This window comes from Pelodiscus sinensis, chromosome 3 (genome assembly GCF_052426305.1).
Source record: "Pelodiscus sinensis isolate ZL-2025 chromosome 3, ASM5242630v1, whole genome shotgun sequence".
NCBI lineage: Eukaryota > Metazoa > Chordata > Testudines > Trionychidae > Pelodiscus > Pelodiscus sinensis.
The window spans coordinates 76,827,191-76,854,278 of record NC_143054.1 but is presented as its reverse complement, the minus strand read 5'-3'; the positions used below and the strand labels follow the sequence as shown (position 1 = coordinate 76,854,278).

Sequence of the window (27,088 nt, the reverse complement as noted above, 5' to 3'; positions counted from 1 at the left end):
CAGTGATGTGTAGGTGAAGACTCTTGGTTGCTCTTACCAGTCTAATTGCCCTCTGGAGCTGTCCCACTTTGCAGAACAGGAGTGGCTGTTCTTTGAAAACGAGCTGTCCTCCCTGCAGATATGCCCTCTCCCCTTTAGCTATGTTTTGACAGCTAATGCTGTCACTGCTCCTGGACACGCAACAAATAATTACTGTGGAATGCTCCTGCTGCCTCCTAAAATGTGAACAGAGGCAAGCAGACAGAATATACTGTCCAGAGACAAGGAGGGAGATGGGGGTGGAGGTCGGGGTTTCCCCGCCTGCTGCCTCAGGACTGGTTGCTTCCAGCAGTTGTCTCATATGCATCTCTACCCTGCCACAAGAATGATTTGCTTTGTTTCCAGAAGCAGTGCATAGTGGGATAGTGCGCTTCTCTCATCTAGGATGCAAGTGGTGCCTATGTAAATGCCCTTTGATGCCTGTGGAAAACAATATGAACACAAACCAGAGCTTTGCTTTCAGCACTTTGCTATCTGTCACTGTCAGCAAAAAGCTCTGCAAATACCGACATAGCTATAGCTGCTGCTCTCAACAGGCTAGCAGATGCTTCAATGAAAAGAATCTGCAAATGTTCAGAGAAGATATCTCCTGCTGGGTGTCAAGCCACTGTTTGCTGTTGGTACTAAGGAGGAATATATGATTGTCAGCAATGTAGGATGCGAATGCTAAGGCAGGAATGATTAGGGGCATAAACTCAACACAGGCAGTGAAAGTTCTTTGTTTTACGCAGCCAATGTGCCTCCTGCTGGTAAGGGAAACCTCCAGGAAAGAGAAGACAATGTAATCTCTCCCTTTCATTTAACGTTGGTGTCTGATAATGCAGACCGTGGCACCAAGGAATGCCTGCTGTGAGGGTGAGGAGTTAGTCATGTGAACACCTGTTGGATAAAAAAGGACTGAAATCACCAAATGAAGTCACAGGGTAGGATCTAAAGGGGACTGAGCCACTCCATCCTGCCTCTAGCCAGCTCTAAGTAGTCCTTCCTTAAAGCACATTTTTCCGAAAGGATGTATTTACCCCAGTCTTCCCCTCAGCAAAGTGCCAAAAAGAGAGATTAAAAAAACACACCTCAAACCAAAACTCTTTTAAAAAGATCATGGAACAACCAAGCCTTCTCATTGGTGTCCACATGGCTTTTTGTTGCACCCTTTTTATTTCATTGGTACCTTTTTATTTTTCTGTTTATTCTATAAACTCTTCAGATCAGGAGCCTTGTCTTTAAGGTACCTAGTGCACTGTGAAAGCTAAATACATACTGTTCTTTGTCCTTAACCTTGTGTTCAATCTTGTTTTTTTTTCCAGAACATCTACAATTAAGATTAGTTATTTCTTTAGATTTTTTTCATTTATTTACTATAAAGAAACCAGCAATCACCTCTGATGGAATGATACTGACAAAATAACATATGCCGTTTTGCTTTAAAATATCTTTCAATTGGGAGATTAGGAAGGGATGGACTAAGTGACTAAGGGAACTTCACCATCTCTGACTTCAACTATTAGACATTTTAGAGATATGCCTTCATGGATTTTTAGCTTGCACTGTGTAGATTCAAGTATTATGTGAGAACAAATATATACTTAACCTTGTGTTACTTTCATTATAGCTCCTTACATGGCCTCCTGGCTTTGCATTGCTTGGATAGAGCAACTATGTTGTGCTTATGGTTCTTGTTGTTTATGTCATGGCTTCAGAGTTTTGATAAACATTTATTCCAGTAATGGACTTCTTCTGCACCACTTATACAACTGCCAACTACTTTTAGGTTAAACAGAAGCTTCGCTTTAACTCTGGCTTCATGATTGTAAACCTTTCTGATTTGTCAACCCAAAATTCTTTCTCATCAGGTTATTCCTCAAAAATCCCCTAAATAGGTCATCAACAGACTTTAATCCAAAAGCATTCCTGAAATACAGCATCAGTAATTCTACTGAGTTTCTTTGTCTCCAGACTGACTTGCAAGAATAGTTTTGAGGCTTTAAAATAGACTTGCAAACAATGTATATAGCTAACATATAGATAGATAGATAGTTGATGTATATAGCTGGTCAATAAATACATGATTATAAACTCTTCCTGCCACTAAAAGTGAGCTAGAATAGAAGTCTGACCCTTTAAGAACAATGAAAGGTCCTGCAGCACCTTAGAGATTAACAAAAAAATGTAGATGGTATGAGTAGCTTTTGTGGACCAAAAAAGTCCATGAAAGCTCATGATACTATCTACATTTTTTTGTTAGTCTCTAAGGTGCTGCAGGACCATCAGTGGGTTTTGTTTGTTTTTTTGTTTTCAGTTACAGACTAACACGGCTACCTCTCCGAGACCTTTAAGGATACATCTGACAGCATATAAGAGCATGGTCAAAAAAGTGAGGAGCAGGACAGGGAGCACATAGGGGAACTCTGTATTGCAATAATGAGGATGGTGTTGCATGGTCAGTAAGTGATTTTTGCCCGGTGACCAAAGAGGGGGACATATAGCTAAGCATTTCATTTGCTTGCTGAGTACCCTCAGGAAAACCCATTTTCTATTGTGTACTCTTCAGAGCGTAAAAGGCAGGAACTTAACACTGACTTCTGTTCAGTGTAGGGTACTGTGTCTAGTGTGTGTCTCTCACTAGCACTTCATGCAAGGATATGTAGGATCAAGGTATCAGTGATTCTTCAGAGTAGAATGTTAAATTGAATACTTGTCCATTGTTCCAAGTTGTGTAGCTGAGTGTCTGGAAGCCAAGGAGTGGCTCTTACTCTCCCCTTTGGGATATTTAAACAGATGTGCAAAGAAGTGGTTATTCTAGCCTGGATACTTAGGTTCTAATGAAGTCCAGCTATACACATCTGACAGGAAGCTATAACTGGAATTGCATTGTATGGGATTTGCAAATTACAGGAGTAATCAGAGGGGGGAAATTGGATTTACTGAAAATGTGAGTAAACTGAAAAACAACAAATAGTCTGGTAGCACTTTATAGACTAACAAAACATGTAGATGGTATCATGAGCTTTTCATCTGAGGTTCAGGCCATCCCCTAGAAAATCTTAAATTGAGACACAATCCAAAGGCATTTACATGTTAAAAAAATCTATTCTTGCTCTTTGTTACTTATTTCCTTTCTTCATCTTTTTGTAACTTCATTCATTTAAGTGAGTGCTTATTACTTCTGATACTTCTCGCTGCTTGAATCTGTTCTATGTGGGACAGAATACTGCTTCCTGTTTGTGACTTTGGACAGTTTTCAAAACCGACTTTTGAAAAATTGCAGAGCAGATGCCTTCTTAAAAACAGACCTCTAAGATATCAGATATACAAAAACTTAGTACCCCAAGCCACTAGGCACTTTGAAAAATCTTGACCATAACATTTCTTGTAGCGTGGATTTTTCTTGTCTTGATTATCCTTTCTCTTCCACCCTTTTCATTTTCCTCCTCTCCTTTTTGTCTTTCATCTTGGCCATCTTTCCCATTCTCTCTGCTCTTCCTTCCCATTTCACTTCCTCCTCCCATCCTTTCTGCTCTTTTTTACATCACCTTAATAATAATAAAAATGCATATAATCCAATATTTCCTTTAGGATAATTTGAAGTTATGAGCTCTCCATCTCCTCTCCCTCCCCCCAGGCTTTCAGCTTCATCACTGTTACTACACTGTAGTGCCTGTTGAAATGCTCCTTGCAATTGATGGGAATGAAGTGCTGACTGGACTGACAACACCATAGGCAGGGCTAGATCGATGTGTGATTTTTTTTTTTCCAGTCCTGCTCCTATACCTGATGCACTGAAAATGGTAAACAAGCATTGCTTAGTTAAAATACGCCCATGTTTAAATACAAATGCATTTAGTATGAATGGAAAAGATTAGTATAAGTTGTGTTTTGGTTAGTAACCATTCACTCTGTGTGTGTATTATATTTTCCTTCCTTCAATTTAATACAGTGGATGCTTATTTAATAACTCTTTTCCAGGTCACTTCAGAAGATTAGAATCTAATTGAGTATATGAATTAGGTTTTATTGCTTGTCAAAGAAAGGGAAATTTTAAATAATATAAATGTATGTATAATTTTGTTCATTGTCTTTTTGATAGTGAAATATAGTAGGGGTTTCTTTGATAACTGCTGCTACTAATGTAACTTTTTGCTGCCAATGTAATTCATATTTGAATCAGCTGTACTAAAAATAAAGTCAAATGTATGTTTTTTGGAATTTAAAAAATCTTTTAATTCTTCAAAGTTAGATATCTTGAAGGCAAACCATTCTGAGGGCTGTAAAACAAATTATTAATCCAGTAGTTTGCCTTCATTTCCATGAGCCACACAGCTACAGGTGTGTCAGTCCAGATGGGAGTCACTGCCAAATGTACATTTATAAATTCTCATTCTCCTTCAAAGGTGCCTGTGTTATTTGTCAGAAAAAGATGATGCACTAGCCTTTTTTATGAGCATATTGCTAAATCATACATATAGTACAATAGAACAGATTACATCTTTGTCATCAATTGCCACCTCTCACACGCACTTAATATATCATTCTGACGTACTTAAAAGAGGACAGAATGGATTATTTCATGTAAACTTTATAGTCCCCAGCCTTCTTAAGAAGGGTACTCAAAGCAAGTGAAGGTCCTGGGATTGTACACTTCATCTTTATTCAATAAACCCCAAAGTCAGATTGTAACATATGTAGAATATATTCCCAGGCACAACAGCTCATTAACCTGAAGGTAAGGTTGAATGGATGTATCATTTTTATCTGCCAAAAGGTAGGGGCATGGGAAGATGTGAGAAGACTTTGAGTATACTCAAAGGCAAATGTCAGCCAGGAAATTCCAGCTAACCGTTCTGTTTTACAGAAACCCCCCAAATATTTAAAAGTATTCATATACACATTTAGGGTTGCTTACATAAAAATTCCACTCTCTAGTGTCATCTGATAATAATGAGAAACCCGGAGATTTGTTTGTCCTTCCTTCACACAGGTTCACATCACTAGTGACCACAAATAGTATTAATACACATAAAGATTTAAAAATGCAGCATGTATTAATCTCTCTTGAATTTCTCAGAAGTCTCACAGTGGCACTGTGGGGCAGAGTGGACCTTCTTTCCAAATACTTGCAGTGTTTGACAGATGTGCTTATCTATCCAAATACTGTGTATGATGTTGCTGTTAAGATTTTGTGTTGGAGTGGAAGTTGAATACTTTTGCGGTAGTTAACTGCTGTTTTGTTACCTGTTAGAGGTGGGACTAAAATCTTAAGTGTTGGAGAGTGTTATTTAGAGTGGCAGCATGGGCAATATGATTGAATGAAGGATACTTTTCTCATTGACATCTTTTTTCCATGATTTTTAAAAGTGTAGTAAGTGTCTTTTCCACGCTCAGTCCCCACTTTGCCTTTGGAGCAATGAATCAAGTTCACTTCTCTCACTGGAGAATCATTGCTTTCCTCAGTCCCATGGAATGGCTGCTGTTACTAACACATAGGAGGTACACTTCAGAAACCCGTTGCCCCAGCTCACTTCTGGCTTTAATTTAGCTCAAAGAGTTTACAATGGAGGAAGATTTGCTTTTGATTCCCACTTTAAAAAGTAGCTGTAATATAGTAAAACCTTTTTATTTCAGACTTCCAAAAAAATTGATCGGCAGCCCAGCCTTTGCTCACAGCTCTCTGTGATGCAGATGAGAAACAGCATGGCTAGTTCCAGTGACAGTGAAGACGGCTTGCAGCAGTTCCTTCGAGGAACTTCCACCGCCTCCTCTCTTCGTGAGTCCTCAAAAATAGTGAAGAAAATCTTGGGCTCAGCCCTGCAGACCATTAAGGACAATTGCAAAACTTTTATTGATTTTTGTGGGAGCAAGATTTGTTCTACTTTCTCCCCGACAGTGAAACAAATCTCTGTACTAAGCTGTTGAGACATTGTATTAGTGGCTTTGGATGGCAGCAGGATTTACTTCTTTTAAAACTTAGGGATTTGTATTAATACTAGAAATAATGAGCCATATAATAATGTCTGATCTTTATATCAAACAGATATAATATTTGAGAAAGGAGGCACATCACATGTAAATAACACTGAAATTTTCAGTAACTCAGTATAAATAATACATGTACGTGTACATGGTGGTGACAGGCTTTAAGTATATCTAAGGAGGGGCTATGGTGGTTTTATCTTACCTTTACAAGCTCTTTGATGCTGGGGCTGGTTTGGCTGGAGGCTGCCCTAAGTTGTGGTGGCTGGTAATAGCCTATGAAGAGTCTTTCCTTTCAGTCAGGACCATCATTTTGTTCTCTGTTTTGTCCAAGAGAGCCTTGGCCCATAGGAGGGCCTCCTAGGGTTTGTCCACAGCAAAAGAGACGCAAGGTGCTGAGCCTCTGAGCCCAGATCAATTGACTCAGACTCACGCTGTGGGGCTAAAAATAGCAGTGTAGACCACTGGAGTCTGGGTTTTGAAACCAAGCGGGAAAGATCTTGGGTTTCAGGCTTCACCCTGAGCATGAATATTTACACTGCTTTATTATTATTATTATTATTATTATTTATTATTACTATTTTATTATTTTAACTTCACTGTGCAAGCCTGTGTCATTTGACCCAGGCTCTGACACTCACTTCTGGGGTTTGGTTTGGTTTTGTTGACATATCCTAAGGCACTTAAATCCTACTAATAATCCTTCTCTCCAGCAATGGCCAGACCACAGCAGCACTCTGGCCATGCTCTTTCCTACTGACACGTCCTTATTGCCAGATACTTTGTTAGCTCTGTGCCACCTGGAAATCTCTACGTAGCCAGTTAAACTTGCTCCACCTACTCCATACCCTTAGAGCAGCACAAAGTAGGTGGAATAGAGAAAGCCAGGATTGGGCAATGCAGCTTTATATCAGAATCCTATCGAAATCTTTTAAATAACTCAATTTAGTTTAGCTTTTTTCTCTCTGTTGCATGTAGAACTATATGAGGTTTACTGGAGCTGTTTTAAAGACAAATTCTTACTATGTTATGCTGATCTGCTCACAAGTGTGTGATTGCTTTCACGTTCACTATCATGGGAATCATGTGAACACCCATATCCCAGTTATGTGGGCACCAAACTAGATGGGCACCTTCTCAGGCACACACACAAATCAGGAATTTCTTTGCTGTTTTCCCAAATATGCACTGATTCGGGTATTTTTAATAGAAGCAATTTCTTTTTATCCTCAGGTTCCATGTCCATAAAACACTACAGGCATGTCTAAACTACATCCTTCTTTCGAAAGAGATGTAAATTAGGCAGATCAAAAATGAAAATGAAGCGGGGATTTAAATATCCCGCGCTTCATTTGCATAATCGCGTCACAGCATTCTTTTGAAAAAGGGTATTTCAAAAGTGAAACTACTGTCTAGATGCGGTTCTTTCAGGAAAAAAAATCCTTTTAAAAAAGATCCTGTATTTGGAGTTTTTTTCCGAAAGAACCGCGTCTAGACAGCAGTTTCACTTTCGAAATACCCTTTTTCGAAAGAACACTGTAATGCGATTATACAAATAAAGTGCGGGATATTTAAATCCTCGCTTCAGTTGCACTTTTGATCTGCCTAATTTACATCCCTCTTTTAAAAGAGGAATGTAGTTTAGACATGCCAGTAGTGTTTTAGCATATGCATTCTAACGAATTTTGATTAGAAAAATAGGCTTCTCATACTGCAACGTTTACAGTCCCACAATAGTTTATCAAGTGTACTTGGTCATGCATGTGTTCATTTCAGTACTTTCCTTTTGGCTCCCACTTACTAAAGTTTATTTAAAGTAATAGTTTTAACCTGAAATCAGAGTTTGAAAAAACTGAATGTGCCTTACCCAGCTGGCAAAGGCTTTAATTTAACTGGGTCATACCAGATTCGCTGCTGCAGCTGTTATGAGCTCACTGTTTAGTTTTTAGGCTGTTTAATAAATAAGAACTTATCAGTGGTCCACCACTACTAAATTTATCTCTTTCTAATATGAAAAATATCACTTAGTAATTTTTATTTGACTTTAAGGCACCACCTTAATTACTCATTCTTCACCATTGTCTCCCTTACACTTCTGATTCCAGATTAGAAGAGTCCCTTTTTTCTACTTTTTACCAATTATATATTTATATAGTGTCATGTTAGATGGGAGCTCAAGTCCTAGGAGTGTTTCATCCTTGTTACAAGAGGGTTACTGATGGGATGTAGTTTTGGGAGGTTAGTGGTATTTCAGATTTGATTTTCTTCTTAACTTTCCCTGTGATCTTTCTTCCAAAAAGACCTGGTTTTGAGGGGCATTGACAATATTAATGCCTGAGGTCTCCAGCATACCGCTTCCTTTCGTTTCTATTTTGGAAACTTCATGATTATATTTGTGCAATTGAGAGGAGGTCATGGGCAGTTAGCTAGAAATGAGGTCCTATTGCAAACAGCTGCAGAGGGTTTACTCCAGTATTTCAGTGTTCGGAGAAACTAATCTAAAGGCTTGCAATTTTCAGAGATAATATTAATCCCCGTTTAAGATAAACCTGAGCTTACAAATATTTGGTAAAGTCCTCTTCTCTATTGTATTCCTGCTAGTCCGCCTCTTTGTTTTCTCTCAACAACATATCTTTATGTGTTAGTTAATAAAGTGTCTGAGCTCCCCAAACTGATAGAAGAGGATTAGCTGTCTCTCTGATATGCAATGCTTCCTTGGAATTAAATTCTTTGCCTAGACAGCTGGGCTGTCTGGTACTTCTACATCACACTGTCTATAGGACACAAATTTAGCATTGCCTGAATATAGGTATTGAGCTAAAGATTTAGCCATGGCGCTCTCTCCTTTAGGTCCCAAAAGAGAATCAGAACAGAAGGAGGCCATTTAACTTTCCACTTTTATATTTCAGATAGACCTGTAATAGCACTCATATGTGCATCCTAGTCAATAACTGCTTTTCAAATTGGAACACATTAGTGGAGTAGCATGCTCCAATTGTGGCATACTTGTCTGTACCAATACTGAGTTTTCCTTTCAGCTGTAGCAGAGAGCATAAATCAATGTTCCTTTTATTTGGGTGGGGGGGGCGGACAATAAAAACAAACAACAAATCACAACAGATTAGAAAAGGGCAACAAGTGAAAAGCAAGTATCTTCTGCCCTAGGAGAAAGCAGTAAAAGAGAGCTTATCTGGGATGTGACCATTTCAAATATAGGCAAAAGCTTCTGAATATAAAAATCTGATTTTTGACTACTAGAGCGTGGAAAATCTGTACTCGGCTAAGTTTTGTGTACTTACTGGAATATACTTGTAAAAACTGAATTTTATTTTTTGAATGCATTGAAGCAATTTTTAGGTTGTGACTTTGCTGATGTGCTCCAAAAATACAAATTCTCTAATACAAATTCTCTATAAAGTTTTATAAAAGAAAGAGGGAAAATATTCTTGCTAATAGAACCATTCTGCTCATATACTTACAAAACTATGTTTTGTTTTAAGTTTAATTAACTAAAAACAATACAACTAACTGTCTGCTTTTATATTAAGGAAATAACCAACAAGAGTTCTATAATACTTATGGAGTGGGTCGTTTGCAGCATGATGTTTTCTGTTGATAACATCACACACTAACCCAACATCCTCAAAAAGGTATTAAAATGAAGTTTGTTTATGCCAAGTTGGATGAGGTGTGAAATACATTTTTTGCAAAAGTTGCTTTGCAGTTTCATTTACTAATAAGTTGTACACAGATGCATTGTGTAAGTGCAAAAAAAGAGTTGGAGCACAAGAATAATTTCAATTACAATAATTTTATCTTTTATGGTGTGTCCATGTTATTGCTACAAAATAACCCTAATGATTAACAGTAATTATTAATATGCAGGGTTATGTAGGCTTCTTTTTAAAACAGTAGTATCTGATTTAGCTCAGAAGTGTTGCTGATCTCTACAAATTTTCTTTGCAGCCCTTTGAGGTCTAAGCCAGGGGTTCTCAAACTGGGAGTCAAGACCCCTCAGAGGATTGCGAGGTTACTATATGGGGGATTGCAAGCTGTCAACCTCCATCCCAAACTCCGCTTTGCCCCCAGCTTATATAATGATGTTAAATATACTTGAAAATGTTTTTAATGTATAAGAAGGATCATACCTCAGAGGCTCACCAGTACAAGGGTCACCAGTACAAAAGTTATGAACGTAAGAATGGCCATACTGGGTCAGACCAAAGATTCATCTAGCCCAGTATCCTGTTTGCTGACAGTGGCCAATACCAGATGCCCCAGAGGGAGGGAACACAACAGATAATCTTCATGTGATCCCTCTCCTGTCACCACCCATTTCCAGACAAACAGAGGCTAGGGACACCACCATTCCTACCCATCCTAGCTAATAGCCATTGATGGACCCAACCTCCATGAATCTATCTAGCTCGGTGGTTCCCAAACTTTTTGGCATCACGGCCCCTTTTTGATTTTTGAGAAACCCTCATGCCCGCCCCCCCAAAAATAGCAGTAAAACTTGGGGTGGGATTGACGGGTTGTGTGGGGCTGGGTCGCCTCACGCCCCCCTGGAAGTTCTTCACACACCCTGAGGGGGGCACACACCCCCACTTTGGGAACCCATGATCTAGCTCTTTTTTTAACCTTGTTAAAGTCCTAGTCTTCACCATATCCCCTGGCAAGGAGTTCCAAATTTCTTTTGATAACCCCTAGTTCTTGTATTATGGGAATAAGTAAATAAGTTTTTCTTATTCACTTTTTACACATCTGTCATGATTTTATAGACCTCTATCATATCCCCATATCTATCATAAGTTTGAACGCCACTGGTCTAAGCTAAGGAGAAAGGTAATATGAGGATTTCTTTTCGGTAATGCTTTCATTGGTGTTACCTCAGTATATTCAGTATGTTATATCCAATTTGTGGTTAAGAGTGGAATTGGGTTTCACAGGAAACACCTTTTTTAATAAGCATTTCAGCTTAGAAACAGGAGACCGTGCAATAGACAACTATTGGAGGCGTAGTGTCAAGACTGCCAATTCTGTCCAGCAGGCTTGTGCCACGGTGCTTCTGATAACTATGGAGAGACACAAGCTCTTCTGAAAAAAGGAAAATAAGCTTTGTTCATATCACCCACAAAATTGACATCTTAAAAAAGAAATGGAAACCTTAGGCCTAAATTTTCAGGCTTCTATTTTAATGGGTGTATTTTGTGCCCTCTGTTTAGATCACTTAGATATCTGAATCCATAACTTGACCCACTCATCTCAGATTTAGACCTCTCTGGGTATGCCTAAACTTCCAACGTAACCTAAAACATAGCAGCGAGTCTATGAGCCCGGGCCAACTGATTCAGAACAGCTGTGAAGATGTTCTCACTTGGGCTGGAGCCCGGACTCTGAAGCCCAGCAAGGAGGGAGGGTTTCAGAGCCTGGGCTGCAGCCTGAGGAATAATGTCTCTATGGCCATTTTTGGGCCCATAGTGTAAGTCCATATCAGTTAACCCGGGCATAGGAATCACCGCTGTGGGATTGTCATTGCAGTATAGCCATATGCTAAGTGGCCAACCTGCACTTACTCATTTTTGCAAGTAAAAATTGCATCTGAAAACAAGGCCTTTGTAATCCTTGTGTTTAATTTACATACCTAGAAGCATTGCTTGGGTCCTTAACTCAATTAATTTTTTTTAAGTCATTGCTCTGGGGTGGGACTGGGGATGAGGGGTTCAGTATGCAGGCTGCTCCAGGAGAGAAAGAGGACTACAACAGCCCTCTCTAACCATAGCCGCTCAGGGAAGCGCTTGTCTTTGGCTGCTGCAGCTGCAGTGGTCACAGCTGGGGGAGGGGAACATGCCTCCTGTCTGGGGGGACAGACAAACAGACAAACTCTCTCAGATAGCTGTTCCTTTCTCCACTCCTGCCCCCTGCTGCCCTAATGGGGTTACTGCTGTCCCAATCCCCATCTTTGGCCCCTTGCTGCTGCAGCTTCACAGTAGTTTGACATTATGTTGAAATAAGTGCCAGCTACATAGATGCAGGTAAAGCTAGTTATTTCGAAATAATGTCTCTCTGTAGACATAGCCTATATGCTATATATTGTGGTCATTATATAACAGAGCCCTTCCTTTCTATTTTATGAGCAGTAGTCCCATTCCAGACACATCCCATTGTCCTGGCACAACCAAACCCTGACCTTGCTTTAAGTTATAATAAGAGAAAGCTGTATACCAAATTTGGTGGTTCTAGTTCTTAACGTTTAGGAGGAGTTCATGAACAGACTGTCAGAAAGACAGGCAAACTCCCTAAATTTATAGTAGATAATCTCTGTGTAAAGCTAGCTGAGTAATTTAAGCAGTTTGTTCATGCTAGGGAAAAAATTAAGTACATTTACTACATGTGGTGTTCCCAAAGCACTAGCACCATCCAGTGTATGCTTTAGTGTAATTTTTAAATCTGACCATAGTAATACAAAACACATACTTGAATTGTAAGCTCCCCTGGGCAGAGACCATATTTCTGTTCTGTGTTTGTACAGCACCAAGCATCATGTGATCCTGGTCTATGACTAGGGCTCAGGTGTTATAAAACATTAATTATTGCATAGATGATGGTTTTAAGTCTAAGTAGTTTGTGTAATAGGAACCTCAATATATTAACCATATGTTATGACTGCAGAGATTCTTGAAGGGAAATGTTTTTCTTATCTGCATATACAGAGATAGCATCTGGCTGGCATGACTGTCTGCTACTGTTTTTCTTCTAGGATAATTTAACATTTAAACAATGTTCATACTGTTTTCAGTCATCGTATGCAGGCGGATTATAAACTTTCAAAGGCTGCACCAGTTGTGAATGCAGAACTGCTGCACTCTTAGGGAACTGAGAGAAAATGGATTTAAATACAATTTTTAGATGGATAGACAGAGATTTACTCAAAGGCAACTAGTGGAGGAGGAGCTGGGGGAGGGGGAGTCACCAGCGATGTGACCCATCATGCCCAGCCTGCAGAAGGGCCAGGGCCACTCTCTCTCTGCTCCAATCCCTGCCTCTCCCTGCCCCTGCTCCGTCCCTGCCCTTACTTCACCCTTTTTCTCTCCTCTCCCCCCCCCCCCCACCTCTTTCCCCAACCAAGGTGACCCATGGACTAGCAGGGCTGGGTGGTCCAGCAGCGGAGGCTTAGCTGCTCTCTGCACTCACTGGCAGCGGCAGGGGAATTGGAACAATGCAGCCCTAGTTCACCCTGCACCCCTGGCGCATTGCTCTGCTTCCCACCAGTGAGTGCAGGGAACAGCAAGCGAGGAGAGCAGAGCGAGCTGGGGCCGCCTTGTTCCACTTCCCCAGCCACTGCTGATGAGTGCAGGGGCGATGGGAGAGCTGGACCTCTGCTGTGGGTGCCAGGGTTTCTCACCTCTACTAGACGCTCGCCGGCTGCTGGCCAACCCCTCCTGCAAACAGTGGTTGGTGGGGGGGATTTGACTCCTTATCCCATCACTACTCATCATCCCTGGATTTGCCTGTCAGATTAGTGTTTAAAGCAGGGCTTGGGGCCACTGACCCACAGAAAAATCAGTCAGGGGCCACACACAAGTGAGAAACAAAAAAAAACCAAAAAACCCCAAAACATAAAACAAACCTCACTGATGTGGTCCAACTTAGAAGGACAAAGACAGAAAGACGCTCCCTACATTCCCTTCCCACATCAGAGCCTATGGGTCCCAACCTAGTAGATGCTGTGTGCGTAAATCTTGCAGTGTGGTAGGAGGGGGGGCTTGTGCACCAGCACTGGCTCCCCAATGCTGGGGGGGCCCTGAGCATCGGGGGCTAGATCCAGTCAAGCCAGGGGCCACATCCAGCCTCTGGGCCTGAGGTTCCCTGCCCCTGGTTTAAAGTTATGAGACTAAATCCCCTCCGCTACATGTACTCATTTAGAATAAAATCTTGAAGTCCATCCTCAGGCAAAATGTCCATTAACTTGCAACTGAGTGTGGGCTTTTGTGTGCTCTGCCTTAGAAGGTTCTATTCATTGTTGCCTTGCCTGCAGGCTACCAGCTACTGTTAGAAGAGTGAAACATTTTCAGTCACTGGCCACATGATGCATATTATTTAGCCCTACGTTTGTTAATAACGTAAAATACTTGTTTTTCATTTCAGTTGTTCAGGCAGTGGAAGTTAACGCTGACCACTCCATATGTGTTATCCCGTTTTGTTGTTTATGAGGCCAGCCGTGAAGCTATGATCAGTTACTCTGCCTGAGATCTGCCCAAGTAAACCTAAGTTTTTTGTCATGACTTTGTGTCCTGAGGCAAGTACTCAAAGACACCTTTTGTGCTTAAGTCATCCAGCCTGGCTGCTACTTCTTCAGGCCAACTTTTGGTTGAATGCAGCAATAAGAAAAATGCCTATCATCAGCAACACAGTTCCCGGAGTAGGAAATGCAGAAAACTCCCATTGACATCAAAAGGAGTTTTCCTAAGTATGAACAGTAGAATTTGGCCCTAAAAGATTATGAGTCCTACCTCTTTTGATACCCAGCATTATGATTTCCAGATGCTATAGTACAGGTATCAAATTAATTGACTTTCACCTGGAAGATGTACATGTTTCACATTTGGGAGGATCATCAGATTTGCTATGTACTTATCACAAATGAGTCTATATAATGAGGGTGCACTCTTCAATGTAACACTTTCTTCTCTTTGAAATTGTGGCAGGCCGGACATCTCCCTATATGAGAACTTCGGGAAAAATGAAACCAATAGAAGAAAGTGGTGAAGATGATGTCTTTGAGCTACCATCTGCTGTTAAGTTTGAAGTTCAGTGACTGCCTTGAATTGACATGGTGTAGAACATCCAGGGACTTTGTGGCTAGAGCAAAAGCAAGAGGCTATTTACATGGGATTTTGGAAACTATCAGCACCCTTTACTTTCATAGAAATGTATTACAATATACCTGTTAGTGGCTTTTAAGTAAAGATACCAGATTTTATTTATTCTCCTTTAAAAAATAAAAAGGCATAGATTATATTTTTACTGATTGGCCATGATTTTCCTCAATGGTGGTATTTTTATTTTGGCTCTCTGCTGAGTTAAATTCAGCTTTAAGCAACAAATTAGTCTGAAACTTCATATACTTATTAGCTACCATTTTCAAAATCACCCAACTCCCAGTTTTCTAAGCCATGTAGGAGCCTAAAGCTATGTCTATGCTTGCCCATCTTAGCATAAAAATTCAGGTTTTCGCACAAATACCTTGCTAGTGGTGTCGCTGAAAATGCACATTTTGTACTGACACTGCTGAGTTTCAGCGCAAAAATTAAACCACCCCAGTGAGAGTCGTTTTGCACTGATGTGCCAGTGAAGACTCTTGATTGCTTTTACTACTCTAATTGCCCTCTAGAGCTATCCCACCATTGAGAATGGGAGTGGCTGCTCTTTGAAATTCAGCTGTCCTCTCTGCAGATATGTGCCCCTCCCCTTTAAATCTGTTCTCACATTGGGTGCTGTCACTGCTCCTGGGCACACAACAAATAATTATTGTAGAATGTTCCTGCTGCCTCCCACAAAGTGAACAGAAGCAGGCAGAGAGAATATGCTGTGCAGAGTCACGGAGCGAGGTGGGAGGGAGGTTGGGATTTTCCTGCTCCCGTGACTCAGGATTGGTTGCTTCTTTCTTTCTTTCTTTCTTTTTCTTTTTCTTTTTCTTTTTCTTTTTCTTTTTCTTTTTCTTTTTCACACACACACACACCACCCATTTCTGCCACAATAATGATTTGCTTTGTGTCCCAGAGCAGTGCATAGTGGGATGTCTACCACAGTGCATGCTTCTCATTAGTGATGCAAGTGCTGAATATGTAAGTGCTCTCTGATGCCTGTGGAAAACAATGTGAACACAAATGAGAGCTTTTCTATTGGTGCTTTTCTATCACTGACGAAGCTGTTCATGAAAAAACTCTGCAAATGTAGACATAGCCTAAGTCCCTGTGAAAGTGAATGGCAATGTTTGAAAATTTGATTCAGTATCATTTGTACCTAGCACCTTAGTCATCGGTATAGCAGTCTCCAAATGAAGTTAATACACACAGTTTTCTGTGTATGCATGAATGTAATGTGTTAGTTTTATGCACAAAAACAATTTTAGAAGAACGTGAAAGTGACAAAGTCAAGCACTCAAAAGTTAGGAAAAGCCAGTATTAAGTTTGCCATGCCACCAGTGCATTATGTGCATGCATTATGATGCAGTTTTTAATTACATAATCACAATCTATTTTTGACATAAATTTGCCAACATGTGTATATATATGACACAAAAGCCATCCTTCTGCTGAATTTCAGGTCTCTGTTCCACTGCATAGGAGTTCTATAGTATCTTAAAAAAATCACCAGAATTTTTAAACTTTGGCAAAATAATGTATTTTTCCCTTGTTTTGTTCTTGGAAACAGCTACACCATTTCAGCTAAAAATTTTCAAAGGCATTCACCTGTGGGAAAAATCCAGTATGTGAAATTTCAGCCCAAACAGTTACAGTTTGGCAAATTTCTAAGTAGCTGAAAAAAGGGTTTCTCATAAAGGGAAATATTGGGCAGCCACTGCCTGCTCTCTCTCTAGCAGGGATGAGCAATAATTTTTGATGGAGGGGGCCACTCGAAGATTTTGGTAAGTGGTCAAGGGTCTCACTTTTCTATGGAGGGGATGCAGGGTCTGGGATGGAGCTTGGGTATAGAAGGGCATTCAGGATAGGGGACTGGAGCATGTGTGGGGTCTGAGGGAGTTTGGGTAAAGGAGGGGATTGTAATATGGAGCAGGAGATTGGGATGCAGGGTTGCGGAGGGGGTATGGATGCAGGAGAGGGTTCAGACCTGGGGAAAAAATTTAAGAGGGCTTGCAGGGCCTGGCTAAGTGTTGTGACCTAGGGGAGGGAGGGGTGCAGAGGGTTTGAGTGGTGACCTGGGACAGGGAGGGATTGATGACCTGGGGTAGGGTGTTGGGATGTATGAGGGGTTAGTGGGTCAGAAGCAGGCTATGGCTGGGAGGCTTTTACTAAGGCACTTTTGGCCAATGGGAACTTCAGTGATTCTGCTGGGGGTGAGAGTAGTGCTCAAAATCTCCCCCCTTCCCCCGGAACCTCCAGCTCCAGCACACAGTGCAGAGAGGCACATGGAGCAGCCAGCTGCTTTGAGCTTCCCTGAGGGTTCTGGGCCTGGCAGGGCAGGCCACAGGCCGTATCCAAAGGCTTGATGAGCTGAATCTGGCCCGCAGGCTGGATCTTGCCCATCCCTGATCTATAGTGTGTGCATACGCTTGAGTAAAATCAATGTGTTTGTTACTCAATAATAAACTATTTACTGGTAGAGGGCATAATGGTAGACACAGCAGTCTGTGTAACAATTTAACAGAACATGGAGAGTAGAATGTGAGAGAGAATGAGATTCTGGATAACCATCAGAGTCTGGTTGAAACTCAGTCTGAGACTTTTTTTTTTTTTTTTTTTTAAACCGGGGTGATTATCCTAGTATTGGCAGTGAAGTTAAGCCTAACCGTGTCCTTGAATCAGCCTGTGCCTATGGAATATAGTCTGGTTTTGCTCTGTTCTGAAGCGCTTGCAATACCAAAGCATCGCACTTGATGGTGGACATAGTTTTACCTTCATACTGAATGCTATTGTTTTTATGGTTTTAAATTCAATATTTAATGTTACTTCAGTGTGTATTGTGGTTTTTGTTCTTTGCATATTAAAAATTGTCATTGAGGCATAGTTGTCAGTTGATGCAAATATATGTTAAATGCTTTTTATATCTCAACGTCATGTATGCAGTAGACCACACTGGCTCCTTGTGGAACTAACATAATTTATCATATAAATTCACTGTTTGAATTTTGTAAAAACCTGTATTTACTTTGTAGACAATCAGGGCTCCTTTTAGAGCCATTGTGTAAGTCCTTAAACAAGTTTTAAAGATACAGCTCTGATAAAAATCACTGTGGCTAGGTATAAGATTACTGAGTGGTTTTTGGTGCCCACATTATCAGCATTTAAGACAAATCTAAAGACATGTAAAAGCTTATGCCACATTTATAGTAGCTGATTATCAACTGTTAATAACTGGACAACATTACTTTTTTTGGAAAAAAAATACTGTGGATAGCGTGGGGATTAGTATATATTTTGGGGACAAGTCTAAACAATAAAAATGTGTGATTTAAAGGAGCAGTTGAAATGTGTAATGTCTACATTTTTGCACTTATACTAAGGAGACTTTGGGTGAGGGGTTGATGTGTAGAGTTTACTAAAAAAAAATGTCTAGAATGAACTTTTATAGGAAGTTTTAAGAGAAAAGTTTGAGTGGAAATGCTGTGAGAGACTCTTTTGTTACAGTAGGGATGGTGGGCTGGGTTAATATGGATAATCCCAGGAATATGGTGGTATACTGTGAAAATTAAATCCAGAACTTTGACGTTCTTAGCTTAAAATAACACAAATATTTCATCCACCCTTTTTCTCTGTACATTTTTGAGAATTGTTTCAGTCAGTTAAGTTGTCTAGCAGCCATGCAATCAACTGATGAGGGAGCAAAGGAGCGGGATTCAGAAGTAGGGTGACGATATGTTCCATTTTGATGGGGAAAGCCCTCTTTTTAAAGCCCTGCCTTAGCTATCCTGAGGCTTTTGGCAAAAGTGGGCATTTGTCCCATGCTTTTGCCAACTTGATCAGTTAGCAAGAGCAGTGCCCACTTTTTTGAAAGGAACTTGCAGGGAGGGGGGTGAGCAGCAATGACAAGCCCACGTGGGAGGGAGGCAGTGGTCTGGCAGGGCACATACAAGCAGTGATGCCAGCTCCAGCCTTTGGAAAATATGGTCATCTGATGTAGTATGTGCATCACTGCTTGTCCAAGCCCTACTTGCTCCCTTCGTCCCCTCCATGTGGGGAGGAGGGCTCGGGTGAGTGGCTCAGGTGAGGCCTGCAAGGGGGGACTTGGGCAAGCCCTGCACAGTGTCTTGTTTTCACTTTGGGAAATATGGTCACTTTAGCAGATGCCAAGCTTGCTTGTGGGCCAGGAACACTTTCTCACATTTAAGTGACCTCTATTAATAAAAATATCTCCAGCTCTCCTCAGCTAGACAAAGGATCTCAGGCCATATAGAACTTTGAGTGGCAGGGCTGAAAGGGGAGAGCCCTTTCCCATCCACCATAAAAATTGCTTTAACCATTAGAAAACTGTCAGATCCTCATATGAACATGACCTGGGAACTGGCTAACTTCCTAGGGTCAGCCCTTTGCTAGGAGGCTCTCTAGCTTTGGAACTGCTGTGTTTGAGATGCCATTCATTCATGGCAGTGCAGCTCCATGAAGCCAGGTACGTTTTAGTAGATCACCTCAGCAGAACATGTTCATCTTGCCGTAAGCCTTCTCGTCACTCCACATGAAGGCGGTCAACATCATCTTCCAAAGCAGGGATCTCCCTAAATGGACTTGGTTGTAACTCAAAAGAACAGGAAACGCCAGATGTTCACGGGGACCTAAGTGCCTCCTTGTCAGATGCCTTCTTACTCCCATAGTCAGGCGCTCTAACATATGCCTTCCCCCCCATTGCCATTGATCCACAGTGTCCTCATAAAGATCAAGCAGAACAGGGCCTGTTGGTGATGGTTGGATGTCCTATCTAGAGGCGTGCGCAGCACATTACATTAGGGTGTGCACCCAGGGGATTTTTTTTTAAAGGCAAACATTTATTGAATACTCATTCATAAAGGATGTTATTTTTATTCATCAAACAAACTAAAGAAACTAAAACTTAACTAAACTTAATTTTTTTTAAATTAACAACTAAACTTTACTTAAAAGAGCGTATCATGCGATTAAATTAAAATGCAAAGCCACTTTTTTGTTGAGACATTAGGGTGTGCCTGGGCACACCCCTGAGCACACCTATGCTCCTATCCCAGAACCCTGGCAGCCTCCTGCACCCGAATATAGCAGCGTTGCACTTGACAGCTTGTTGGCTGGCTGCATAGTTGAATGCCAAAGAGAAGGAGTGCTCAGCCCATATTCGGCAGGTACTTAGGTTGCTCTGGTAGATTCCACAGATCTGGCCAAATGGAAATGGTTCATGTGCTGGCCCTTGACCCAAGGAGTTAGACCTGAACAGGCTGTGGGGCAATTAATCTAGGACTACCTTCTGCATCTCAAACTCCGAGATTTGTTCCTCTCCTCGATTTATGGGCCACTTGGCCACCATATCAGCCTATAACCTCCCCATATCCCATTCCAGTCTTTGTTTATGACATGACAGTTCAGTTTTTTAAAGGTCTGCAACTCTCTCTCCATGACTGAGAACTTGTCCCTCCATGGGACCTGAATCTAGTGCTCGTACAGCTCATAAGAGTGCCCTTTGAGCCCTTTGCTTTCTGTTCCCTTCTGCTCTCCAGGAAAGTGCCATTCCTTGGGGCCATGACGTCTGTCCAAAGGGGTCTCTGCTGTCAGAGCCAACTTCTGTGGTGTTTTCAAGGACAAGGTTCAGCTTTCCTGCCCAGGGTTTTTATACAATTTCAAATGAGCCAGGATATAATCTTGCCAGTCTTTTTCCCAAATCTTCAAGCCTGAGGAAGAGTACAGGTTGCACTCCCTGAATGCCACCATCAAAAGGACTGAACTAGTCCATAAGTTGACACAGCTGTTTGTTGCAGCGGCGGATAGCGTGAAAGGTTGATCAGTGACCACCCAGAGAATTTCATCATGGATCATCGCCTGCATCTGGTTTTGCTATGATCCAGCTAAAGTTTTGCTATGACCCACTGATCATTGTAACTGCCCATTTGACTGGTGCACAGGCCTCACTGGCAGCCTTCTTGGCCCATATGCCAATTCCAGTTATCTGCCGAGCCATGAACTGGTCATCCATTCACATGTTCACATCTCGCTACATGCTTACACAGCAAGCCCATGGTGATGCTGCCTTTTGTAGATCAGTGCTGCAGGCTGCATGAACTCCAAACCCACCTCCAGGAATACTGCTTGTGAGTCACCTAGAATGAAAATTTTCCTTGGCCTTCAGCAATCTCTTTTGCTGTTGTATTGTGTTAGCTAACACCAGAGTGCAGTGTTTAGATGTATCTCAACGAATATGAGGAGTTGATCCATATTTTCTGTGACTTCTAATGTGACTTACCAGTGTGCAGGTTTGGACCCTTAATATGCAAATATGTGTTATATATGTTCTCTAAAATAGAATTGGAAAAAAATCACAGGTGCTACATACCATACAGGGCATGGTAGGTAGTACTATTCTATGGTATCCTAGGCTAGTATTTACAAAGTTAGGCACTATAATCAATCCACATTCAAGTAAGTGGCCTACTTTTTTTTGAAGCTGTGAAACATTGAGAACTTTCACCGAAGTCAGTGAGTTATGGCTGCTCAACAGGCTCTTCAGGTGCCTAAAGTTTGGACGTAAATGTGTGTATTTGGTTCAGTGATGGCAGAATGTTAATTAAAGAAGTTCAGAATGAGGAAATTCAGCAGTCAGAACAATTTCAGCAAAATGAATGTAGTTCAGATAAGGCTGTTTTTATTAAAATTGGTGTTCATAGAAACGGATCCATTGTAGTTCAATACTAAAAACTACGTAAAATCATGGTGAAATATAGTGTGAAATCTGTAGTCTTGTTTTTTTCTAAGACATTATTATACATCACCTACCCAGGGAGAGGGAACTGTAACAAAATGCTAATGTCTGCAGAGAAAAGTCAGTACTCTCATAACAGTGTAAAGTGACCATGTTACAGGCAGCATAGCAGCTACCAAATTAAAGAGGAAATTCAGTACTAAAATTCTGACACAGTAAAATATTAAGAAATGGCTCCTTCCGTTAAGTATTTTGCAGGCACATCCTTGCTTCCACAAAGAATCTGTTGTAGAACAGAGATTCAGGATGTCTCTCTTTCCATGCATGACAGATGGCAATTTCACAAGCAATGTTATGGATGGATCTTCACACTACACATTCATAAATCATTTTCATAGAACCTCAGAAGGAAATTTTAGTGACACGCTTTTATGTTATTACTAGAGAGAACAAAAACAGTTATTCCAATTATTGGTTCAGAAATGTGGTAGTCATCGGAAATGTCTCTTGGACTGAGTAAAATATCTTTCCTCCCTCACGCAAGGCTAGTCACAGCTGTTTCTGATTAAAAAGGAATGGGTTCTTAGTACTTAAGGGATGAATAAGGGAAGACAAACTGTCTTCATTAATTAGTCCTGACATTTAAACTTCCTGAGCGTATGATAATCTGAGAATCATTAGAGATTTGAGAGAGGCAATGCCAAAGCAAACAGTTATCTGAATATTTAGTATTGATGGGATAAAGTCCATAGGCCTAACAACTAAAGAATACAATTATACAATGGTTTGGAGAAATGGCACAATTCTTTGGCTCCTAGCTTTAAACCAATGTATTTTCAAATGGTATGATTATAATCTTTGGATGCTAGAAACTCAATTCTAAAACATATGTAGGGTAAATCGGTGGCCTACACATTAACCACATTTTAAAACACAAGATTTTAACTTATTTCTTAAACTCTTTTGAAAAATCCAAGTCAAAATGTTCCTATCCTGCAAACACAGCTGTGCCTATACACACATTACCTAAAGAACTCTAAGGCTTTGTCTACACTGTAGGGTTTTTGCTCAAGAAGCTTTTTGCAGAAGAGATCCTGTGCAAAAACGTCTCATGTAAAAGTGTGTCCACTCCTCAAAAGTGCATCACAGAAGCGATGTGCTTTTGAGCACAAGAGCATCTACACTGCATAGATGCTCTTGCGCAAGAAAGCTCTGATGGCCATCAGAGCACCTGTGCTTTTTCTGATAGGCTCTCTTTGCACAAGAAACTCCTGAGGAGTGTCCACACATGCCTTTTTGCACAAGAGCTTTAGCTCAAAAAGGAGTTATTCCTCGTGCGGAGAGGAATAACTGTACCGACAAAAGCCCTCTGTCCTGTTGATTTACTGTATTTTTTGTTTTGCGCAAAAATGTGCTTGAGGTGTGGACGCTCTGCCAGTTTTTGCACAAAAGCCTTGCAGTGTAAACATAGCTAAGAGATAGTCAGAGGTCTCAAACTCCTATGGGCTGGAGCATATTTGCAATCCAGCCTGGGAGCTCCAGCAACCAGAGAGAGAGGACATGCACACTTATTCTGCTTCCCAGTGGCTCTTACCACCATGGGGGATGTATGGGAGCATGACCTCTGCTGCTGCTCCATGACAGCCACTTCACCTCCCAGTAATCCCTGAAACCACATCCCTCAGGGGAAGTGGTGCAGTGGGGGAAAGAGGGCAGGGTGGTGGTGGGAAGGGGTGGGATTTGGAGGACAGTCATGCCCCCCTCTGCCCCAGGCCACTAGGTCTCCTGAATCAGATTGGGAATACGCTCCGGCCCGGCTCTGGCCCATAGATGGTCCAGCACTGTGAGTTTGAGACCCCCTGAGCTAGCTCCGCAGAAGGAGCACAGATGTTAAGTGTTGCAACGCTTGCATCTAGGTCCCCAGCAGTGAGTTAGGCACCTGGCTTCCCTAGACAATGCCTAGGGAGAGTTTGGCACCTAAGAATGGAATCCCTGAACGTGAGTACGCTGAGCAGGGAGCTGCCTAAGGTAGCCAGTGGGAAATGCTAAGGAAGGGCGTAGGTACCTATGGTTTGGAGGGAAATACCTCTCTGCTTGGGATTCCCAGCCACAAGCCCTTTCCTGGAGTTAGGTGCTTAAGCTCTTCTTCAAAATATAATAACATGCCACCTTCAGCCCTTCCCCTGAATAACCACACTTACCCGGGCTCTGGGATACCAGACTTGAATGCCCTAACTCCTGTGCTATGGGGTATTCTTAGGTGGGTGTCTCTTACTCTCTCCTATTGAAACTATTCCACTGTGTAAAATTACATATTCAGTAACTTATAAAGTGAGCAAGCATAAAATCATAGATTATTTGAAATGGAAGGGATCTTGTGAGATCATGAAGTCCAGTCCTCTGCCCTCATAGCACGACCAAGCATTATCAAGATCATCCCTGATAGATGTCTGTCTAACAAGCTCTTAAATAACTCTAGTAATACAGAGTCCAACCTCCCTAGGCAAGTTATACCAGTATTTAACCATCCTAACAGTTAAGAAGTTTTTCTTAATGTCCAACTTAAACTTCCTTTGCTGCAATTTAAGTCCATTGCTGCTTGTCCTATCATCAGAAGCCAAGGAGAACAATTTTTCTCCCTCTTCCTTGCAAAGAGATACTTATAGATACCCTGATAGATACTTGAAAACAGATATCATGTCCCCTCTCAGTTTTCTCTTTTCTAAACTAAACAAACCCAGTCCTTTTAGTCTTCCCTCATAGGTCATATTTTCTAGACTTTTAATAATTTTTGTTGCACTTCGTTGGACCTTCTCCAATTTCTCCACATTTCTTGAACTATGGTGCTCATAACTGGACACGATACTCCAATCGAGGCCCGATCAATGCAGAGTAGAGCAGAAGAATTACTTCTCGCGTCTTGCTTACAACACTTCTGTTAATACATCCCAGAATCGTGTTTGCTTTTTTTGCAACAGTCTCACATTGTTGACTCATGTTTAGACTGTGACTCCTAGATTCCTTTCTGCAATACTTCCTAGATAGTCACTTCCCATTCTGTATGTGTGAATCTGATTGTTCCTTCCTAAGTGGAGTACTTTACATTTGTCCTTATTAAACTTAATCCTATTTACCTCAGACCATTTTTCCAGTTTGCCAAGATCATTTTGAATTATGACCCTATCCTCCAAAGCACTTGCAACCCCTCTCAGTTTGGTATCATCTGCAAATTTAATAAGCGTACTCTCTGTGCCAATATCTAAATCATTGATGAAGTTATTGAACATGACTGGTCTCAAAATTGACTCCTGCGTAACCCCACCTGTTATGCCTTTCCAGCATGACTGTGAACCATTAATAACTACCATAATTTAGCAAATATACCCCACACCCGAATATATGCTGTGGTTTTTGCAGTTTGAGTAAAAAATATCTTGTATACCCCATGCATGAGTATAACCCATAGGCTACGTCTACACTGGCCCCTTTTCCGGAAGGGGCATGTTAATTTCACCTATCGTAGTAGGGAAATCCGCGGGGGATTTAAATATCCCCCGCGGCATTTAAATAAAAATGTCCGCCGCTTTTTTCCGGCTTTTAAAAAAGCCGGAAAAGAGCGTCTACGCTGGCCCCGATCCTCCGGAAAAAGTGCCCTTTTCCGGAGGCTCTTATTCCTACTTTGAAGTAGGGCACTTTTTCCGGAGGATCGGGGCCAGTGTAGACGCTCTTTTCCGGCTTTTTTAAAAGCCAGAAAAAAGCGGCGGACATTTTTATTTAAATGCCGCGGGGGATATTTAAATCCCCCGCGGATTTCCCTACTACGATAGGTGAAATTAACATGCCCCTTCCGGAAAAGGGGCCAGTGTAGACGAGCCCACAGGGTATACAAGATTTTGTTTCAAACTGTGCGGGGGAAGGGAGCTTCTACGGGAATTAGCCACCTTCCAGGCAGGGGAGCACTCACCCCGCCTGGTTCCCGTGTGGCCACACAACCTCAAGGTGGGGGAATGAGAGTGCTCCCTGCCCCTTCCTGTGGCTGTGCAGCCTCCAGCCTCCAGGTGGGGGAGCGCTTATCCCCTGTTCCTGTGCAGCCGCAGGAAGAGGCATGAGGAGCACTCATCTCCCGGTTCCCATGCAGGAACCGGGAGATAAGCGCTCCCCCGCCCGGAGGCTGGCGGTTGTGCAGCGGGGGAAGGGGTGAGGGAGCGCTCACCACCAGGTGAGTAAAAAAAAATGTGTACCCCACGGGGGGGTGCGGGGTTTGTAAAAACGAATATAACCCATAGGTTATATTCGCTAAATTGCGAATAACTCTGAGAACAGTTATTCCCAGGTATATTGTGTTTCCCTAGTTTATTGATAAGAAGGTTATGCAACACCATATCAAATGCTTTACTGAAGTTGAGGTATACCACGTCCACCACTTGCCCCTTATCCACATGACTTGTTATCCTATCAAAGAAAGCTATCAAATTAGTTTGACATGATTTGTTCTTTACAAATTCATGCTGCCTGTTACCTATCACCTTATCTTCCAGATGTTTGCAGATGAAATTCCTTAATTATTTGCTCCATTATCTTTCCTGTCACAGCAGTTAAGCTGTCTGTAATTTCCTGGGTTGTTCTTATTTCCATTTTTATAGATGAACACTATGTTTGCCCTTTTCTAGTCTTCTGGAATCTTTCCCAACTTCCATGACTTTTTTCAAAGATGATAGCTAATGGCTCAGATACTTCCTCTATCAGCTTCTTGAGTATTCTAGGATGCATTCCATCAGGACCTGGTGACTTGCAGACATCTAACATTTCTAACTAATTTTTTAACTTGTTCTCTTTATAATTTTAACTTCTAAATCTACCCCATTTCCACTAACATTCACTGTGTTAGGCATCCAGTCACCATCAGTCTTCCTGGTGAAAACTGAAACAAAGAAGTCATTAAGCACCTATAGCATTTCCAAGTTTCCTGTTAATGTTTTTCCCTCTTAATTGAGCAGTGGGCCTACCCTGTCCTTGGTCTTCCTCTTGCTTCTAATATATTTGTAGAATGTTTTCTTTTTACCCTTTATGGCTCTAGCTAGATTGAGCTTGTTTTGTGCATTTGCCTTTCTAATCCTATCCCTGGATACTTGTGTTATTTGCTTATATTCATCCTTTGTAATTTGACCTAGTTTCCATTTTTTATATGATTCCTTTTTTATTTTTAGATCATGCAAGATCTCCTGGTTAAGCCAAAGTCGTCCCTTGCCATAATATATTTCCTACGCAGTGGACTAGCTGGTCACTTTGAAAACCTGCCAACTGTCTTCAGTTGCTTTTCCTCTTAGTCTTGCTTTCTATAGGACTTTACCTACCCTGCTCTCTGAGTTTCTTAAAATCTGCCTTCCTGAAATCCATTGTCTTTGTTTTGCTGTTCTCCCTTCTATCATTCCTTAGAATCATGAACTCGGTGATTTCATGATCA

At 41.4% G+C, this 27,088-nt stretch overlaps 1 protein-coding gene across 4 annotated transcripts in view; it reads left to right on the top strand.

Annotated features, from left to right (window-relative positions):
• POPDC1 (popeye domain cAMP effector 1) overlaps positions 1-27,088 on the top strand; it is a 65,536-nt gene that overhangs the window by 33,526 nt on the left and 4,922 nt on the right. For 2 of the 4 annotated variants that reach the window (XM_075923941.2, XM_075923942.2), the window contains exon 7: positions 5,659-5,800. In XM_075923941.2, the coding sequence (XP_075780056.1) occupies positions 5,659-5,800 (142 nt within the window). Of the gene's footprint in view, positions 1-5,658; positions 5,801-9,554; positions 9,657-14,714; positions 18,760-27,088 lie in introns of those variants that run through there. The other 2 variants (XM_075923945.2, XM_075923944.2) reach the window with 2 other exon arrangements.